Below are 21,696 nucleotides of genomic sequence, written 5' to 3' on the forward strand. Positions count from 1 at the left end.
TAGTGAACCCAGGGCTGCCATGAGCCACAAAGACTCAGTCATGCAACCACACACGAGCACATATCTCGGACATCACATAACAATGCATTTCACACAGGTAGTTTCTTTTCTTTTCTTTTTTGATGAAGACAATCGGCCCAGAGCTAAGAGCCATTGCCAATCTTCCTCTTTTTGCTGAGCAAGATTGGTCTTGAGCTAACATCTGTCCCCATCTTCCTCTATTTCACATCTGGAACACTGCCACAGCATGGCTTGATGAGTGGTGCACAGGTCCGTGCCTGGGATCTGAACCTGCGAACCCTGGGCTGCAGAAGCAGAGTGTGTGAACTTAACCACTACGCCACCGGGCCTGCCCCCAATTTATTATTTTTAAATTACACATGAGCACCAGCTATGACGCATGCAGCTGTAAGCCACGTCTCAACCAAGACACATATTTGACCTTATCAAACCACAAAGTAAACAGATCAGTCTTGAATACACACTGAAAATAGGAGATAAACTAATAAAACTGTCAATGAGATTTTCATGCCAGATTTATATCATTTTTTAAATTTTTTTCCTTTCCCTATAGTTCTTTTACTTTCTTTTCAGATGCTGGCTATAAGGTGACTGTAGTAAGGGGGAATTGGAAGTACTGAGAAACGGTGTTTTGCTCAAGGTCATGAAGCAAACCACAGTACCCCTGACCTGGAACCTGTTAGCCAACTCCACTTCCAGAGCCAGATCCAATAGGTTATATCAAAACTGGACAGAGAGGGTGGAGGCTTGAGGACACAAAGTCTTCTAAGCACCACGGGCCTCATGAACATACAGCATAAGTAGGAAATGGATTGATGCTATAAAGGCGTCTGAACCTACATGCAGGCGGCTGAACCATTATGTTCAATGAAGAACAGAACTGAAAGTTATTGTAGGAGACGGAAACTTTTTTTAGATGAAAATGAATGCCAGAAAAGTAGTTGATCTAACTAAGACCACAAGCAGTTAGAGACAGTGCTGGAACTAGGGTCATGGTTTTCTGATACTAAAATTTGGAGGGAAATTTGTGGCTCACCTGTTAATATCTAGACTCAGTCACGATGGCCATCCTTGGACATATAGATTGAATTACAATTGAAAATCAGCCTTAAAATATTTCTATAACTCTCTACAGACCATTTCAGTGAAGGTGGCCGCCATATGCATGCACCATATTTAGTTGGAGGATGTCACTCATTTATTTACTCAACAATCATTTATTGAATGATTGTTGGCTCTACTAAGAGCCAGGCACTGTGATGGCCTCTGTGGATACTACATTGAACAAAACAAAGACTTCCTCCCAGGAGACTCTAGGAATCTCAAGGGAGGCAGACAAATAAACAGACCATTACGATACAGGGAGATTAATGTGTGGACACTGAGCTATGGGCTCACAGGACGGGCAACCCAGTCAGTCTTGCAGGCGTCACGGAAGGCTTCAGAGACTGGGTGATACCTAAACTGAGACCTAAGGGACCAATGGGAATTATTAAGGTAAGGATGGACTTACAGAACACAACTAGTTCATGACCGCACAGAATTCAAGGAAAGCAGGGAGACACTAAAGGTCAAATTCAGATGGGCCCAGACAGGCGTTCAGGAACCTGGAACTTATTCTGAGGTGTGTGATAAGAAGTCACTAAAGGACTTTAAACAGATAAGTCACATTATCAGATTTGAACACCCGCAAGCTAATATTGGCCACAACGTATTAGAATGAATTAGGAGGCAGGGTGGGGAATGTTTGAGAGACGGAAGGACATTTATTAGGAAGTAGCAAAGCTGAGCCCATTGAGAGATATTGTCAGCAATAATTGGAGTGCTACCAGTGGGATTCATTAAAGGGAGCCATACAGTGGCTAATCCAACCACAAACTGGGAGGGAAAGATCTGCTATGTATAGAACTGACAAGGACGGCAGTGGTAGCCAGAATACACAAGGAGCCGCTACAAATCAATAACAAGAAGACAAACTAAAAAGAATTAGGCAAAAGGCATGAGTAGGTATTTCACAAATGAAGTGAAAATGCTAAAAAATTTAGGAAAAGATGTTCAACCTTATCAGGAATCAGGAAAGTTCAAATTAGGCCCCCAATACAATAATTTTATAGCCAGAGAAATTAAAATCTGACAATGCTAAGTGTTTTTTTTTTTTTTTTGCGAGGAAGATTGGCCCTGAGCTAACATCTGCCAATCCTCCTCTTTTTGCTGAGGAAGACTAGCCTTGGGCTAACATCTATGCCCATCTTCCTCCACTTTATATGGGACACCGCCACAGCATGGCTTGACAAGCAATGCATCGGTGCGCGCCCGGGATCTAAACCGGCGAACCCTGGGCCACTGCAGCAGAGCGCGCGCACTTAACCGCTTGCGCCACCAGGCTGGCCCCTGACAATGCTAAGTTTTGAACAGAAGTATATTGTAAAGGGCTGCCCTACACTACCAGCAGAAATGTGTGTTGGGATGCTACTTTGGAAAACATTTTGGCATCACCTCGTAAAAGTGTACGAGAGAAAATCAAACAAGAGCACGATAAACACAAAACTCAGTATAGTATTTACCACTGGTGGAAATTAAGGGGAGTGTGAGAGGGAGGAGGCCCTTAAGTAGATGCAACCAGGTTGCAATGTTCTAGACTTTTCCTTGGGTGGTGGTTTTCATAGGTGGTTGTTTTATTAGTATGTACAAGTATTGTGTATACTCTTCGGTATACACCAACTATTCCTCAATGAAAACATTTGAGTGCACCTACATCTCAGATGTAAATTAGTATTTCTCACTTGTTTCCTTTCTGAAATGCTTTTCAGTTTCTACATTTCTTCTGACACACCACAGCCATGGAAGGAGGAGGGGAAGGGATCCCTTTGGAAATCAAATCTTAGTTTTTGAGGAGGTGCTAAGCCTTTTAAGGCTGTTTTCATTTCTTTGCAAAATATTTATTAAATAATTTGTATGACAGACCCCAAAGTAGATACTAAAGACACAAAAATGAGTGAGACGTGGCTCCCTCCTTCTCCAGGGGGGATCAGAAACTCATGTGCCGGTTGCCATGAATGGCACACCTTAGCAGAGGTACCAAGAGTTAGAAATAGTGAGCACTGGGACACTCCCTGGGCTGGGCACCAGGGATGGCCTTTCCAAAAGGCATATCAACGTGCAAGGGTTTTTTTTTTTTTCTGGTTTATCTCCCCCTTCTCTATCCTCAGCACCTAGAAAAATGCCTGCCAGGCACAAAATAGGGGTTTATTCAACATTTGCTGAATGAATGAATGAAAGAATGGGAAGAATTGGCCTCGGAAAAATTCAAAGTCAACAGATGGGTAAAAGGAAAAGGAGAGAGAATTTGGAAAGCGGATAGAAATGGAGGAGAAAGAATTGGAGGCTCTTGGACTATCTTAGTCCATTCATCCTGTATTACAGAACACCACACATAGGCTGGGGGGCTTATAAAGAACAGACATTTATTTCTCAGAGTTCTGGAGGCTTGAAGTCCAAGATCAAGGTTCTGGTAGATTTGGTGTCTGGTAGGAGCCCGCCTTCCTATCTTCTCGCAGTGTCCTCACACGGCAGAAGGGGCGAGGGAGCTCCGTGGGGTCTCTTTAATAAGGGCACTAATCCCATCATGGGGGCTCCACCCTTATGACCTCAACACCTCCCAAAGGCCTCATCTACAAATACCATCGTATGGGGGCTAGGATTTCAACATACGGATTTTGGGGGACACATTCAATCTATAGCACGGATGCTACAAATAGTGGCATCTGGCTCCTGTAGAGAGAGACTTGCAGTCTGTCGGGGGAGCCGGAATGTATTCTCCTAGTGCCTTCTGTGAGGTGCCTCAACCAGGCTGACAGGCAACAAGAGTAGCCCCTTAAAGCAAGTCCTCAGCTCCTGAAGACTCCCAATTCTCTTGTATGAATATTACATGGGAAGATGAGACTTAACTATATTAAGTGGCAAACATCCTCAAAATAAAAACTCATACATAGTGGTGAAGGTGAATTCAAGGTCTCCAAATCCCCAAACAGAAACTTTAAGATGGCCCCTCACTTCATCTTTTCAAACCCTACCAAGGCTTCTGCCAACGGGGCAGAATTTGTGGTACAGACACTGGGAGTCAATGCAGTGTTTATGGAGCTTTAGAGACCACAGACTCCTTCCTGTACAGCCAAAGCATTTATCCCATGGGATGCCACAGTGCCTTGAATCAATCACGAAAACACTCCAGATTCCACACGTGGAGAGTTTGATCCACTTCAATCAACTACTCCTCCAACACCAACCCCATGCCTGTTGGGGTAAATGTGCTCCATCTCGTGATCCTATAATGAACTGTGCAGTCATCACCAGAGCGACAGCTACTGTCAAACTCCAAGCTCACTGGAAGAGTGAACAATGACTATGAGGAATGCAAGGTGCATTTGCTAGTGTCTGGTACAGCACTTAGCACACAATAGACAAGCAAATATTTCTGGAATGAACAGATGTCATAAAATATGTCTAATGTAAAGACAGACCTTGAGATTGTGTGCCTAATTATTTTACAAAATTGAGTAGAGAGCTTGGTCTCTTTCCTGGGCCTTCTTTTGGGAAAATCTGCTGTTTTGACCAGTGGAATCATTTACTATGTGCCACGCATCCCACCGCCCTGCTCTCACGGACATCATTCCAACCTCGCAGCCACCAGGTGCTCTAGGGACCTCAGCTCTAACTCCACCTCTCTCATCATTCTGCAAAGACGCCTTGCATCTGCTTCTGCTTTGCTGAAGAAGACTCAGAGGCCTCCTGCTGCAACTCACATCATCTTTAAAGGGCTGGTTCAACGCTATATTTTTCCTGACTTCTCTACTTAAAACCACATCCTCACCTGGACTGACTGTACCACCGCTTTAATCTCTTACGCGCTGTTGCCGACTGTTTATGTGTCTGCTCTCCCCAGCCGAGTGTAAGCATTTAGAGTGGTCATCTTACCCATCTTTGCTTTCAGGCAGCTTCTAACAGAGCGCCTTGTACACAGCAGCTACTCTTTAAACCCGTGCCGAGGTGAGGAGAGCTCTTACACATAATCGCCTACATTCAAATATTCTCAATCCTCTCTAGACTTGGAGAAAACTGGACCTCAGAAGGTCTTCTCCTCCTCCTCCACTCCCGTGGTGCCCAGCACGATGCCAACACACAAGTAAGTGCTCTAATAATGGTGGCTACGCTGATGAGAGTATGGACCACATGGGAGACTTGGAATGGCACTTCAGGGCAGGAGAGCACAAGCTGGGGCATCTGTGAGCCTCCTCATGTTTCCTAGGATTAGAGTTTCCAGTGTGGAGAACTTTTCTCCACTCTATTACAATGCATATGATATTCGAGCCTTCTGTTTTGGAAACTGTGGATGAGAATTATAAAACAGATTAGGCTCAGGGGCACTCAGCATTTCTACAAAGGCAGAGATATGTCCATCAAAGCCAGGTTAGCAGTTTTAAAATGTGCTTTAGAGTCAGCCCTGATGGCCTAGTGATTAAGGCTTGGTGCTCTCACCGCCTGGGTGGCCCAGGTTTGCTTCCCGGTCTCAGAAGCACACCACCTGTCTGTCAATAGCCATGCTGTGGCAGCAGCTCACACAGAAGAACTAGAAGACCTTACAACTAGGATATACAACCATGCACTGGGGCTTTGGGGAGAAGAAAAAAGAATGTGTTTTAACTAGAGAATTAGAATGGCATTATTTAAAGGGAGGGTAAAAAAAAATTAGCAAGAAAATTCCACCTGCCTGATACACTCCATCAGGTTTTCTTTTTCTTTTTTAATCTACAAAGTTGTGCAGGGTATAGGACTATCAAACTTTAGCTTGAGTTACGTAGAATTATCTCAGCAAATAAATTGCGAGAAATAATAAGGTGAACCACCAGTTACTGGTGGTGCATTCTTTAAATCATGCTAGTGAAACTCATCCCAGCTTTTGGTCAAGGCTGCTTGAAAAGAAAACCCCTGAGATGAGGACACAAATTAAAAACTGACTCCAGAATGAGCTGTCTTGAGAACTTCGACACGGAATTGTTGTAACCAACACCCTGTTCTTTACACTCTCACTGAGTGCAGGAAAAGGTGAGGTGGCAGGGTGAGCTGTTCTGTTACTTCCCATGCATCCTGCCTTGCCTCTGAGACCCCCCAGTTAGGGAAAATTACACAGTTACACGGAGAGCTGCTCGGGCCAGATGAGACCAAATGAGAATGATGGGCAGGGGCCTCTAAACGGCACTCTCCAACCTTGATCAAATCAGAGTCCCCTCCTGCCCCCATCCCAACACATGTCCACTCATCTTCCCAAACAAGAAAAATAAATGGGAGAGCACTCTCCAGGCCCTACTTCTCTCTGCTCAGCCAGCAGCAGAGGTGAAACGCCTGACGCTTAAAAGAGGTCTCGGTTTTGAGGCCAGGGTTGAGGGTGGGGCGAGTCCACAGTCCGTGGTGCAAATTTCAAGTGTGGGCAACCTGAAATAGAAGGAATCAAGTCCATGTCTTTGAACTTCTCTTACGAGCTGGTTACACATGTCTGGTGGGTCTCCCAGTGCCCCCCACGGAAGCCACGGGCCATCGGGGACTAAGAGAAGGGAGAAGAAACGCGAGAGCTGAAGGTTGTCTGCAGAGAAACTCCCGTTTGCAGGAAGATGAAGGGGGCGGGGGAGGGTTAAGGCTAAGCTATCTGATTCATTACAGAGACCTTTCACCCTGCTTTCAGTCTGGGAAGAACTGAGCCACAACTGAGCCTGATATCTGAAGTTGGGACAACGGTTAACATGCAGTTTGTCTGCACCGAGCCACCAAAGGGCCTCGGGCTGTCACCTCTGGGTTCTCAACTCATTTACCGTCTTCTCCGATGATGTAAAACAGAACTCCTGAGTGTTCTCATTTTGAGAAGAATACGCTACTGAGAATAAAATCAAGCCTCTGATTCACAAACACCCAAGTGTCACGCCTGTAGAAAGGTGCTAGGTTTAGCAATCCGGCCATCAGATGTCACTGGTGGGCAAGAACAGTGCCGGCGGCTCAGTGATACCAAAACTGTGGTTGACGGACACGTCTACACCCCTGACTCTCATCCACACCGCAGACCGCATGCAACCCACGTCCACCCCACGGTCCCACCACGGGGCAGCAGGGAGAGATGGGTGAATGGAAGCAAAACTGGGCAAAATAATAACGCACGAGATCTGCAAGGAGTCAAGGAACGGGGGAGGAATCCCACCTTGCAATCCCTCTCGTAAGTAGCTTTTGTTTTGGTTTAAAAGAAGTTATTTTTTTTCATTGACTATGTAGTTATGGACCTCACAGTTGACTTAATTTTCACAAATATGCTCCTATATAATTTAGAATCGCTGGCAAATCACTTATGTTAAACATAGAATTACCATAAATGGGCTACTAATTGTTAAGAAATGAAATATGATAAAATATACAACATGAAAGTTATGCTGAGCACACGGCAAAATTAAATTTATTTTGATATAGAGGTCAGGTTAGGACTGACCTCAAGGTTCTCATAGGACCATGAGGAAACTCAGGTCTATAGAAATAGAGGAGTGGAGAGCATAAATGTGAACCAAACCTGTAAACTCTCCTGAAATGTTTTTATTAAAGTAAATCACTAATTGGGGTAGTTTGCTTATTGTACGTCTCTAACTCATAAAAGGTGAATGAACAGGCAAAATTTTATTTGAGAGTTTTGTGTTGTTTTAGTTATAGATGTATGGAGTTTTACTGTATAATGTATGTGTCTGCAGCATGAAATTATAGAGTACAGGTTTTTTAAGCAGTTTCCATAACATTTCAGAATTAAAAGGCATGTATTCTGGGGATGGGGAGTTTATAATTTTTGTAAATGCTCCTGGTGATTACGAGAGTCGCTGAGTTTACAACCTCCAGAGGAATGAACGCACACAGCTATTGCCAGTCTGTGCACCGTGATTTTTCCCACGTGTCAGTGAATAAAGCCCCCGGGCTCCTTCCAGTTCATCTAAAAACCCCAAGGGGGCCTCACCAAATCAGGGCTGTGGCATTTGGGCTCAAAGACGATAGAACAAATTTGTAAAAATTAGTAATTAAAGGTCTGATTGAACAGAAAAGGACTCAAGTACCCACGTACTTCAGACAGCCCAGCAGGCAATGGCTTTTTATTGCTACAAGTGAAATGGCCTAAGGTGAAATTTAGAATTAAATAGGAATGAGGCTATTATCAATTAAAGTCTACCTATTTTTCTCTCTATGAGAGAAATAAGAGGGTATGTAGGACCAAGCTTTTAACCGATGTGAGAAGAGCAATTGAAGCCCACGGCATGATTCAAGAAGTGCTAAAGGCTGGGAACACTTCATTTCTTAGAAGCCTCAGCTTGGGAAGCAAGAAACTTTCTGAGATATTGTTATAAACTGGGCTGAGAAGTACAATTAAGGACGACTTTGTATAAGCAGTATTTTAGCCTGTTTCCCCAAGTCAGCTTTGTTTTCACTTTCTTGCTTATTACTAGGAACTTGTGAAAGGAATCAACACATGCGCCTGTTAACCTCTCACGGTACAAATGGTCTTCAGCCCCCACAGCTAACCCGGCATCTAGGAGGGGGAAGCTCTGTCCTCTGTTCTGTGATAGGCCCAACTGAACGATATTTTTCAGTTAAAACTGGGCATTTGAGTTAAAAACAAAACAACAGAAAAACAAGACTTTAGACCAATATAGAACGCTACCTTCCATATTTGCCTTTTGGATATCACAAGGGCCATAACAGACGCTCAATCTGTGTTTGCTGAAAGAACACAGGAACGAACAGATACACTAAACTCTGTCATCAGCACTTGCCCTGTATTCGAATTCAGTGCTTTTTCCGTGGTGCCACTAGTAACAAACACCAGCCTGCAGAATGCTGCATTAGGCGATGCATTAAGCAGGATTTCAACCTACTGCTTTATTTTTGTTTTCAGGACGGAGATGCAGCTTATCAACAAGCCCCAAGTCACCTGAGTCCTCACGTTCCTCACAATTCTCTTTCTTTTCTGTTTGTGTGTGTTTCAAATGAAGGGACACGCTCGTTACAGGTTCTTTACGGATAACGAATCTTGCTCCTGTTTGCTTTTAGGTGTTGCTCAGAGAGGAAGTGCAGACAGAGCGGCAGACAGCGAGGAGGCAACGTCCCTCTGGCCACCATGCACCCACTCAGCGTGCGCTCACCGGGTGTCTACAGAAGACTAGTGGTCAACCAGGAGAGACCTCTGAATGTTAAGAACTACTCTCCTCTGGGAGGAGCTGGGAGCCTTATTAATTCGATTTTCACAATTCACTACTGCATTATGATGGCCTTGAGAGAAACTCTGGGAAATTCACTGGGTGCGTGGGAAATCAGAGGCCTTTCTATTTTTTCTTCTGATTTAATGCTTAAATAACCCTCTTCCTGGACTATTGGTTTATACAATCTAAAAAAAGACTGGATAAGACATATCTTTAATTTATGATATGGGAAACAGTATTTTTTTTAAAAAGTACAAGGTCTGAGAGAGACAGATATTTACATTGCGGGGCAAAACATATCAACAAATTGAGCAAACATAGCAGAGCAAGAGTCATGGGCTCCAACTTGAACTTTTTATGTGAGGTCAGAGAGACGTCTGCAAGGTGTCATGTTTTTAGAGAGCAGCGATTTGTTTTCATAAGAATTTAAAGGAAAATGTAAATGAAAACCCTCCTTTCTTACGGCTCATAGCATGTCTTACGTTTTAGCTAATTACAGTCATTTCATCTGCTAGATTAAAGACTCCTTTAAGGTAGAGATTATACCAGTTGTTTTTGCATTTATCCATCATTTAGCACATCACTCAACACATCATAGGTTTTAAAATATTTTACAAAGGAAGAAGCGAAGAAAGTAAGAAAACAGTGATGAAAGCAGCATTAAATAAAAGACAATGGACTCAGGCTTCCATTTCTGGGAAGATTGAGTCGACATACTTTTCCCTATTTCTCTCACTAAGTATAACTAAAAGCCCTGGACATTATAAATAAAACAAACCTAAGAAGACGCTGAAAGGTAGAGAGAAGAAGGCAGATCAGCCAGGGACTGTGGGATCCAAGATACGATAAGGTGGTGAGTGCTCTGGGGTTTTTTGTGTGTTTGCCTCTTATATCCAAGACTTACTGCTACAGAAGCTGGCAACCCTGAAATGCCAAGAGGCAGGGACGAAAAGAGGCCCATCGGCAGCCCACTGCTCTCGCCTAAGGACTGGGAAAGGGGTAGCCCAGAGAGACAAAAAGCATTTAGACAATAACTGCTCCACTGCAGGACAAAGTGGCCCACCCCACCCGCCCCAGCAAAGGCCGAGCGAGGGGCCCTGACTTCCAGCCTGGCCAGGCGCCACCAGGCACCCTAAACCCCCACTCAAGGCAAGTGGAGAGCCAGGACTTCCATCTCCACTGGACAGCAAAGAGCCCCCACGGAGGTGTCCATGGGGACCACGTGTGGACCCCGGACTTTCACGCCCCACCCCCAGTAATGAGGAAGCGCCCCCTTCCCCGGCCAGAGCCGGGCCACAGGAAGCAGCCGAAACAGAAGGTTTACCGAAGATCCAGACTCAAAACAAAAACCGTCAACGAGCAGCAGAACCCGCATACCTGTTCCTGAAATATCTTGGCCAAGGGGGCGCAGTCGGTCAGTTTAATGAACCTCACCACGTCGGTGACCGTCCACTCCAACGGGTTACTCTCCAGAACAAGTCTCTCCTCCTCCTCCTGCTTTATTTCCTGCAGAGGCAAGCAGGGCAGGGGGTCGTTTTATCGCTGCACGCGTGGTGGGATCCTTCTTAATCCCTGCGGGCCGGAGCCAGACCTCCAGGACTGAGAGCCGCCTCCTCCCTTCAGGCTCTCACTGGGCACCCAGACAAGCCACAGAGACTTCAGTCTCCAGGGACTGTCTGAGCAACTCGTCTGGGTTATGACTTTGCTCCAATGACTTGTGCGCCTTTAGAGATTGAAAAAAAGGGCCCAGCAATAGCAGTCACTGAATCCCAAATTCAGGAAGTCTTGGTCTGCTTACTAACGGCGCATCTCTGATTGAGAGGAGCAACGGTAAGGGTGAGTGTAGACGCACGCGGGACAGCCAGCTAGGCCCCATGTATCTTTGTGACAATGTACCCACAGCCCTTCAGCTGATCGTGCACCACCTGTGGGCTTAGGGGAGGCCTGATATGCTGATTTAATATTTTATAGCATCACAGAGGGACCCCATAAAGAGAAAGCCTAGTGTTCAGTGGGACCTTGAGGACTTATTCTGTCTGTTCTCCTGACGAGTCCTTTGCAGTTTTAAAAGCTTTCAGAAAAAGAGCTATTACTTCCCTCAGAACTCCATTCTGATGTTCACTGACCTGCTCCATGAAGATGTGAAATCACTAAGCCTTTCACTCCTGACTTAGAAACTTAGCTGGAGCAGCCGCCAGTGTTTTTGCTATTTTAAACAGGTGTCCCCAAATCGAGGCCCCGAACTGTAATGCATCTTCTTCCTCAACACTCGCCTGCTGGCGACACCCGACAAGCCAGCTCCCGGGCCTTCGGCCTTTACCTCTGCCGCGTCCTGGCCAGCTGCTGTCCCCTTGTCCCCGCCCTCGGCACAGGAGGGGGTCTGCGCTCTCCGGCCCCGCCGCACTCTCTCCACGGGAGGCCGGCGCTCCGGCTCGGAGCTGCTCCTCAGGGTGACGGCCCTCCGGGGCCGGGTGGAGGGGACCTCGGCCGAAGAGGTGTCTGTCTGGTCATCCCGGAGCTCAGAGCTGGTTTCCTCACTCCCAGTGTCATCGTCCATGGCATCTGCATCCTCTTCTTCACTTTCCTAGGAAGAAGGGAAATGCGTGAAGGGAGGTTGGCCAAGGGGGATGCAATAGGGTGGCCTGAACTCTAGCCACGGAGCTGGGCTCTGATCCTAAATCTTTTCCTGCCCCGGTGGCCCTGTGCAAACCAGGCCCTGTGCAAACTTGGTGAGGCCTCTGAAAATGATCCGACAGTCCCAATCAGAGTCCGAAGTGCAGCCCTTTCCCAGCTAGAATACCCTAAATGTTAAATCTGTTTTCAACAAATAAGGAGGAGGGATGCTGGAATTTCGTGTTGCTAACCATTCAGCATCAAACTTCCACTGCACTCTCAAAGTGAAGCTGTCACATTAGCCAGCCAGGGCCGGCGTCCTAGTGGAATGCGGGAAGGTGCTTTTGGGTGGAACATACCTCCCCCGAGCCTGCTGCAAAGTCCACGGCAGAAGACCTCCGTTTCTTCTGCACGAAAATGGATTTTCGCCGTTTCCTCCGTCTGGCTGGTTTCGGGTGTCCGATTTCAATGCTGCTTTCCCCAATTGGGGGTTTACTGATCTTCTTTCTCTTTCCGTAGTAATAGGCTACAAGGAGAGAGAAGATTAAAACCTTCTTTAAAAGGTTACACACACATGTACTTACATGGACAGAGAGAGTAGAGAGATGAGGAAGAGAGGAGAAGGAAAGAAAGAAAAGAAAGGAGAGAGACAGAAAGAAAGATCATTCTTTCATTTGGGACAATAAAAATTTGACATTTCATTCAGACCTCAGGAAACAATTCTGAGAAAACAGTTTCACAGAAAGAAAACATTTCTCCAACATCCTCATGTTTAGAAGGCGTTACGGACAGAATTGTGTTCCAAATTCAAATCTTGAAGTCCTGACCCACAATGTGACTGCATTTGGAGATACTGCCTTTAAAGAGGTAATTAAGGTTAAATGAGATCATAAGGATAGGCCCTGATCCAACATGACTGGTGTCCTTATAAGAAGAGATTAGGGCATAGACACACACATGGAGGAAAGACCATGTGAGGCCACAGGGGGAAGGCAGCCATCTTCAAGCCAAGAAGAGAGGCCTCAGGAGAAACCAGCCCTGCTGACACCTTGATCTTAGACTTCGAGCCTCCAGAACTGTGAGAAAATCAATTTCTATTGTTTAAGCCACCCAGTCTGTGGTACTTTGTCACGGCAGCCCGAGCTGACTAATACAGAAGGCGAGTCAACCAAGGATACAGTTCTTCTAGGAGTTTCTCTCTGCCCCCGTTCCTTGCCCCAAATACTGCACACAGTGGTGGCAATCATTTCCCCCGGGAGGCTCTGACAACTGCTCCCAGGTCTGCATCTTGAAGAAGAATCAGTCCGTCAACAAAAATGGTGAATACCCACTCGAGGGCCCTCATCAGGAAGGAGTCCCCATCTCTTGATCTGACCAAGACAAACTGGCAATCTTGAACACACAGGCCAAATTAATGAAGTACCATTTTTCTTCCCAAACAGTGTTCCTTATCTATTACATAACTACGTACTTATGCTTTTCTTATTCAGTGGAGACTTGCGTTGCTTCTGAATTCTATAGCAGAGATGTATGTCTATATTAACACTTAGAGTGCTAGTTAGAAAATTATTTACCAACTTGTAGTAATAATTGACGTATTTTATACATCAAACGCATAATCAACAAATCAAAACCTACTAAGGATCCAGTTTTCAATTATGATCATGATCAAGACAGCTTACTTATTAACCAAAGGCTCAAGCGTCCCACTACGTAACTCCCGTTATTCCACAAAAGAACCAAATGCAGCAAAGGAAAGTTTATCTACGGCTGGAGTGAGCCAAAAGAAAATATCAAAATGCACAGCTCATAGATTACAGTAGCCGCCCCCTGCCTTGTGGTGAAGGATGGTTTCCATACACCCCTGTGCTGCTGTATCATACGGATAAGTCACCTCGCCTCTGGACCTCAATTTCCTTACATGCAAAATTAGACCATCAGGACCAACCAATGTAGGTTTCCTTCAGGACTAAAATTCTCTATGTTTGATGCCTTTCACTTGAATTTGGTCCATAAGGATGGCACTTATAAAAACTGTTGAGAAACCACATAATAGCAGCCTCGAGAGGGGCAGATTGCACAAGAACTTGAAACAATGTCCCATCTCGAGTTCTACTGGGACCACACTCCTTGATGAGCACGGACAAACTGCCACTGAGTGGCGCTGCTTCGCGGTTATCTCTAGGTAGCAGGTACAAAGGGATAAGCATTTGTTCACGCTCAAAAACCCCACGCGGGCAAGACAAGTCTGGTGCAGTCTGGATTTTTAGAAGCAGGATGCTGGACATTAGAACTGGTTTTACCGAATGCATCCAAAGACGTAGTACATTTTTAGAGCATTAGAAAGAGACTGGGTACCACTGGCACTACTGCTCTCCATTCTACCTAAACATCGTTTTATCCTCCTTCAGCTGGAGTTTCAGGTCAATCTGTAGCAATATTCGCTGTAAGTTGGCCCAAGGGATTTAGGACTTTGAAGTCTTTTAATACCAGATCCAGAAAAATCGTTAAGTTCATTTCAGTTGTGTAAAATTTGAGTTGTAATAATGGGCTTCTTCCCTCTCGTTTCCCTTGGCCTGGAAGGACACAGACGCCCATTGTCAAGGTAGACATTCAAGGTCAAGTTTAGCCCTCAGTCAAGTCGTTTCTGATTCAGAAGCATCTCCCACTGAGCAGCCTGCTTCACTGAGTCCCTCCTCTCCAAGGGTAATGAGACGTGGAAACAAGTTCTTCAAAAGGACAATGACGTCACGAACCTACAAACATGTCTACGGTTCCTCCACGAGCGACCGTGTGTGCAGGATGAAGTGGGCTTCAACGTGGCGGAGAAGGTCACTGACTTTTTAGCAGGAATGGAGTAGAAACTAGATTTTGAAAATATATATGTGTATATATATAAGAGAAGGAAATTTACACTCTGACTAGTGTTTCAAGTACATTCAGATTCCTGGTTCTCACACATATGCAGATAAATCCCAACTCGGTGGAGCCCACAGAGCACCAACCACACTCCGTGGGTCCTGGTGACACCCTAGCAGCTGGCTGGAACGTGGGCTGGCAGAGCAAACTTCCAGCTCACTGTGAAGGGGCTGCGGTCGCCTCTTGGATTAGAGATAACAGACATAGCAGAAGCCAGGATCAGAGAGAGTGTCCTCAGACCTCGAGCTATTCGAGGTGGAGGTGTCTGGGAGCGGCTCAAGTACACGGAGATGAAGTCAGAACAGGGGCCGGACAGGGCCCGGGAGAGGCCAACCACAGGAGGCAGAGGGCACCAGACGTGACGGGCGGGATCGAAGACGGAAGTGCTGAAAGTAGCACAATCCCGCCGGGAAGAGGTCAGCGCGAAGGTTGTGTGCGCTGTGGGAGCAACACTGAGTCCGAGACACGGTGGAGAAGCAAATGCAGTCGGGAGCCAAGAAAGTGAAGACCCTTTCTGAACCCTCAAACTACTGCACTCGAGAGGGTTTTGAGGAAAGTGGTATAAACGGGGGAGAAGCAGCGTATGACACGATTGCCCCGTGCAAGGAAAGGACCACTATAATTTCTCAGTGTGAGCCCCAAGAAAGATATTCTGGTTACTAACCATCACCAATAATCAGTTTTATCGTGATCTTTCAGCCACACTGTTTTCAAAATCACCCAATCCACTGAAATTCCGGACAGCGTGTGCCTTCTCATTTCTTCTTTGCCAACGCCTCCCAATGGTAATTCATCCTGACTTTAATCATCATTCCCATCCCTTCCTTATAGGAGTCTAAAAACACCTAAGCATCTGCCACAACAGATCTTAAAAAATTCTTCCATAGTGGGCCGGCCCCGTGGCTTGGCGGTTAAGTGCGTGCGCTCAGCTACTGGAGGCCCAGGTTCCGATCCCGGGCGCACACCGACGCACCGCTTCTCCGACCATGCTGAGGCCGCGTCCCACATACAGCAACTAGAAGGATGTGCAACTATGACATACAACCATCTACTGGGGCTTTGGGGAGGAAAGGGGGGAGGATTGGCGATGGATGTTAGCTCAGAGCCGGTCTTCCTCAGCAAAAAAAAGAGGAGGAATGGCAAGGATGTTAGCTCAGGGCTGATCCTCCTCACAAAAAAAAAAAAAAACAAAAAAAAAAACAAAAAACTCTTCCATAGCAATTCCTGTGAAAAACTATTTGAAAGGTTTAAAAAAAAACCCCACCAACTACATTCCCAGCAGTTGAGGCCCATGGACCAAAGTTCTCTTCATTATTTGTACTTACTGTACTTGGTTTTGGTATAAATGGAGCAGTTCTCCGGGCAGTTTTCAGAAATCAGCACAGGACTGAACAAATTCGGACAGCATTCCAGCTTGGCACAAACTCGCCGGCAGAAATCCGCGACTTGGTCAGAGGTTCGAACGATCTTGGCCACGGCCCTGTACGTCTTGCCTCTGTACCTAGAAATAAAGGAGGGAAACTGATGGTTAGACGGCATAACCACTCAGACCTATTCGGTGCAGCAAATTCCAAAAGCAGTCCCTTTATTTTCTAACAACAGGGCACACTGTGTGTGAGTTCCACGTCATTTGTTTTTATCTTTCCTTTTGATCTTCTTAAGAAATTCTTAAGAAATCACAATATTTGTGATGACAGTGCTAAACAGGATCGGCGTAATAAAGATTTCCATTGAGCATGTTCTCATGGTGCTGTATATAATTTAATACCAGATATTAGTAGTATAGGGTACATACCTAGTGGACCTGGTCCTCAAAATGAAGTTAATGAAATATAGTGTGTATTTTCTTGCTTCTGGAGTATTTAATTTGTAAAAAATAGGAGTGTATATGGTGTCATGATTCTCTTTGAAGATCATGCAAATTCAGAACAATGGAAATGTTATCTTTGTCAAGACTACATATCATATTGTTGAAATGGACACAGTTTCCATTATTCATAAATGGTGTGTTCATCTGTTCAGGCCACTGTAACAAAATACCAACAGACATTTACTTCTCATGGTTCTGGAGGCTGGAAGTCCAAGGTCCAGGTGCAGGGGGATTTGGTGTGTGGTGTGGACCCACTTCCTCACTCATAGATGTCGTCTTTTCTCTGTGTCCTCACATGGCAGAAGGGGTGAGGGAGCTCTCTGGGGTCTCCTGTATAAGGGGACTAATTCCATTTATTAGGGCTCCACCCTCGTGACCTCATCACCTCCCAAAGGCCCCACCTCCTAATACCATCACAATGGGGGTTAGGATTTAACATATGAATTTTGGGGGGATATTAACATTCAGTCTATAGCAAATGGTATCTGTACAAAATGGTGATATGTAAGCAAGGTCACATTTAAAAGGAGAGAAACACAATGGATTTTATAAGGAAGAAACCCCCAAAACAAAAAATGCAGAGCAGCCCTAAGAATGAGACACCAGCGGGGTACGGATTCGCTGCACTGCAGATGCCAGCAGCATGTGACTTGAACGCTCACAGAACCTCACATAACGGGCCTCAGGTGAATTCCCAACAGTCAAAGAAAAAGACTTCTCTATTTCCTAAATGTAAAAGGAGCAGCATGAACTGACAGAGCCTTCGACACAGCTTGCCCACTGGGGCACCCGCTCATGTCCCTCTCTCGATTGGGAAAGTGAGACACGCTCCGTGAACTAAGGCTTGGTTCCAGGGAAGCCCCCTGCGCTGGGCCAATCCTGCCGCAGGGTTTGGGCTCCTCTCCACAAAGCAGTAACTCTTAACAGAGGGACCTCACACTGGGCCTTGACGCATGTTATGGACTGAACTGTGTCCCCCCCCAATTCATACGTTGAAGCCCCAACCCCCCACGCGACTGTATTTGGATATGGACTTTTAAAGAGGTAATTAAGGTAAAATGAGGTCCTAAGGGTGGGGCCATAATGCCATAGGACTGATGTCCTTATATGAAGAGGAAGAGACACCAGGAGTGTGTGTGACACAGGGAGAAGGGGCTGGCCATCTGCAAGCCCAGGAGAGAGGCCTCAGGAGGAACCGGCCCTGCCGACACCTCAATCTTGGACATCCAGCCTCCAGAACCGTGAGGAATACATTTCTGTCGTTTAAGCCACCCAGTCTGTGATATTCTGTGATGACGGATCTAGCAGACTGATAAATACAACTCTCACACCTCAAGGGGGCAGAGCAAGACAAGAACGGGGGTCCAAGGTAGTTTGTCGACACTTCAGCATCAACAACAAATGCGTTTTTCATGCTAATCATGGCTGGTGCTTCCTGTGAATTTCTCCTTTTTTGGATTACATTCTGCAACAATTCTCTGAGGTCATCCTTATGTGTTTTTCCTCTTCTCTTAGAGGGAAGACCATTCAAGTATTAAAATTTTCCCCAAAATTTTTTCAAGGCACCAGAAAATGAGACCTGGAAATTCAAAAGGTCTCTTTTTTTTTTTTTGCATTTATCCACCTTGAACGTTTATCTTTTGCGTTTATCCACCATGAACTGATTTTATGGTATTATGGTATGGGAATCTTAAAAACACAACTAACACTGCTGACAGAAATGGTTATTTTACTGCCACAGTACGTAAATATCAATTAATCTCTGATGTCTTCTCCACGGCCCGGTAACGGCACAGGAAAGTGCAATATTGTTTTCCTTCCTTGAATAAAGCATACCTGTTTCATGAAAAATGAAAATGACCCATCCCCTTCCACACAAATATGACAAATAATTTAGAGTGAGAAACTTCTGCAATCTAGATATTGTCACTTGTTGCTCACCACTTTTGAGAAAAAAAACTTTCTCCTGCCTAAGAAAAACCACATGGAAGGAAGTCACCGACACAAAACTGGAAACCAGATATTCTGGAAAGCAGGCTGGATGGATTCTTGTTTTAAAAATAGGGACTGAAGGCTTCATTCAAATATTTATGGCAAATAATGCCTGGCTGAAAAGATGAGCACCTGGAAATAAGTTCGAGTCACCTCTCGATACAGTTTTTAAAACTATTATTGGTACAAAATAATTGCAAATTCTTCAGCTGGCAACAGATCACGGGTCTTTATTTAGCTCCCATCTCACTAACGTCAGAGTCCACTGAAACGAGAATGCGTAGAAACAGCCGGGCCTGTTACACTATGTCCTCGATGGGCGCCCTAATTTCCAAACTGAAATCTTGAACAACAATTTATTTTCTAGAAAAACAGTATGCAGCAGTAGCTCTGGCAGAGAACACTCGTGTTAGCTTCTGGAAAACTAACCAAACTCAAGTGAGAAGGAACTACCAAGGAAAGCTGGGATGGACAATTAGAGACAATGACACAGACTCTCTGCCAACCTGCTTTCACAGCCTCAAACATTCAGGTCCCTAACAATCAACCACAGACACAGCAGGGACATCAGGCAATTTGTGCAAATAGGAGCGTAACATAAAGACACTGTCATTTCTGTAATGGGCGAATAAAACATTAAGTTCAAAACCTAGATCTGGTTCACCGAGAATAACGTAATGATGGAAACAAACAGGATAATAAACTGCTCTTAAATTGATTTCAATTTGGGTTTTTTTACGTCTTTCTGAAGAGTGGAAAAATGTTTTCCCTCTAAGAAATCATTATTTAAAGTATCAACAACAAAAAAAATAAATTCTAACTTGAAAAAACTGGACTTAATGTTCCTTCACTGGTCTTTCCCATCCCAGTCCATCTGTACTCCTTGTTCTTCCATTTCTCTGAAGTCCAAGCCTGACTTTCTGTGCAGAAAGAACTAAAAAGCAATTCTTTGTAGATAAGATCATGTTTTAAATCCCACAGCCTTGTACGACTGTTGATTTTTTTCTAGGACGTCCACTGGCCCCAGATGTGGAAACATCCCCCCGCCCCACGGAGGGGAGCTTTGATTCCCTTTTGGGTGGGTGCTGCTTACTGCTTCTGTTGTGTTGCGTAACAAAAACAGCACAACTCTGTAAACCCAGACTGTCTCTACCGTTCTGGGACGTGAAGAATAAAAATACGCCACTGGTACGTTCTCCCTTGTAGTTTTTTTCACTAAGATTCTGGCAGTGGTCCCACGTAGCTCCCTTTTCTAAAAAGCTCAATATCAAGACTCTTCAAGTCCCTTAAAAAATAAAAGAACAGAAGGTAAAAAAGCAGGAGAAACGTGAAAACGGGTTAGAATTCAAACTGTGGAAGTGGGGCCCAGAGACAGATATTTATGTTCCCAGACCTGCAAATTCCAAAGCAGACACCTGCAGCGACACATTAGAGGGATGTAAGGAGAAAGGGAAGAAACGCACGTGGAAAAGGGAAAAAGGGTGGCCTATTTCTCCCTCTGGTTTAGGATGATTCAGTGGAAACAAGTGTTTTAGTAAAAGTTTTCACAATTAGGAAAAGCTGATCTAAATTTAGGAAAATAGAATTATAGTATGGTTTAAAAGTAATCGGCTCCTCTCCTCTTCCCTGCCCTTCCGGAACAATTCCACCTAAAATCCACGGCAGTGGTGGTGGTTGTGGAAGGCGGGGTGGGACCCGCAGTGTCCTGGCACAGGGTGGGGGCACTGTGAGTGCTGCTGGCAGGTAGCCTGTAGCTGTCGGCCCCATAGGGTTTGCCCAGCTGCAAAAGCTGCCTTGCCCTCCCCCTTCCCCGGGGACGGCCCCCAGGCAATAATGACTCACTGTGTCAGGGGCAAAAAGACCTGGCCACTTGGGTCCCACTCGGGACAACCACGGAGGGCCATTCTAACTCCAGAGCTCCCCGTGGGCTACAGTCCATCTCTCCCTCTGCCCAATCGGCTTCCTTCCTCTCTCTTCCACAGGCGCCAGTCCCGAGGGCCCTCCTTAATTAAACCCCATCTGGAAGGATCCAGACCTGTGGCAGGCGAGGAGGGGGCAGCATGGCGGCTCCCTGTGCAGCTGCTGTGTGTGGGCAGGTGAGGAGGGCTCTGCACGTGGGGGACGGGTTGGGTGCCCGAGCCTGGCACTGAGTGTTGATGCCCAAGTGGGATGAGAAGAACAATGTGACACAGACTGGTTTCATTTCGGGGCCTGATCAAAGACACAAACGTACTGAAGACAGCGCGAGCCAGGTTTCCCACTGGAAGGGGGGGCATTGTGAATACGGGAGAGGGAAAGACTAGAAGGAACCTGCAGTGTTGGACAGGAATTGGAGCATAGGACTCTTCTAGACTCCACCTCCGTCTCTCCTCCTTACGATCTCACTGGGTCTCCTCACCACATTGCTGTAATAAAGCTCAGCCATGAGCACAACTACATGCTGAGTCCCAAGATTCCTTGTAGTGAAACTAAGACCGCGGAGGTGGTCTTGAGAACTCCTTATCCGTAGATAAAGAAATAAGTATAAATGCAAATGTGTTCTTATATGTGTGCATGTAGACACACACATAGGTATATGTACATCCACACACAGACACACATACATAAACGCCCTCGCTCTGCCCACTGAGAGCCTGAGGGATGCCCCACCCTGAGAGCAGTGAGTGTACTAACATCAGATCTTAGTTCTAAATACCACTTTCTACCTCCCCCACCAAAAACCATCCCACCACCAATTAGAAGAAAACCAAGGCTCCTTGGAGAAATGGCTAACCCCAGAACTGGGGCTGGGAGAGGACAAGATGAGCCAGGAACATCTCCATTGGGTCAGAAAGTGAAAAAAGTAGCAAAGAACAGTGGAGAAACGTGAAAGGGATAAAAAAAGCCAGCTTGATGTGGTCCCACTGGCCAAATCTGGGGCAACCTGAGCATCAAAATAAGTGATGGCAGCAATGGATGACAATCCATTGAATAAAACAGGAACGCATGAATTCTTATAGATATAAATAA

The 21,696-nt window shown here is 45.6% G+C and overlaps 1 protein-coding gene across 4 annotated transcripts in view; it reads right to left on the minus strand.

The window, feature by feature from the left end:
• Positions 1–21,696, minus strand: part of SFMBT2 (Scm like with four mbt domains 2) — a 245,449-nt gene that overhangs the window by 5,985 nt on the left and 217,768 nt on the right. For all 4 annotated transcript variants that reach the window (XM_058532383.1, XM_058532381.1, XM_058532382.1 and 1 more), the window contains 4 exons: positions 16,151–16,326; positions 12,266–12,432; positions 11,614–11,877; positions 10,671–10,799 (listed from right to left, as the gene is read on the minus strand). In XM_058532383.1, coding sequence (XP_058388366.1) covers positions 10,671–10,799; positions 11,614–11,877; positions 12,266–12,432; positions 16,151–16,326 — 736 coding nt within the window. The remainder of the gene's footprint in view (positions 1–10,670; positions 10,800–11,613; positions 11,878–12,265; positions 12,433–16,150; positions 16,327–21,696) is intronic.

Source organism: Diceros bicornis, chromosome 36 (assembly GCF_020826845.1).
Source record: "Diceros bicornis minor isolate mBicDic1 chromosome 36, mDicBic1.mat.cur, whole genome shotgun sequence".
NCBI classification, from domain to species: domain Eukaryota; kingdom Metazoa; phylum Chordata; class Mammalia; order Perissodactyla; family Rhinocerotidae; genus Diceros; species Diceros bicornis.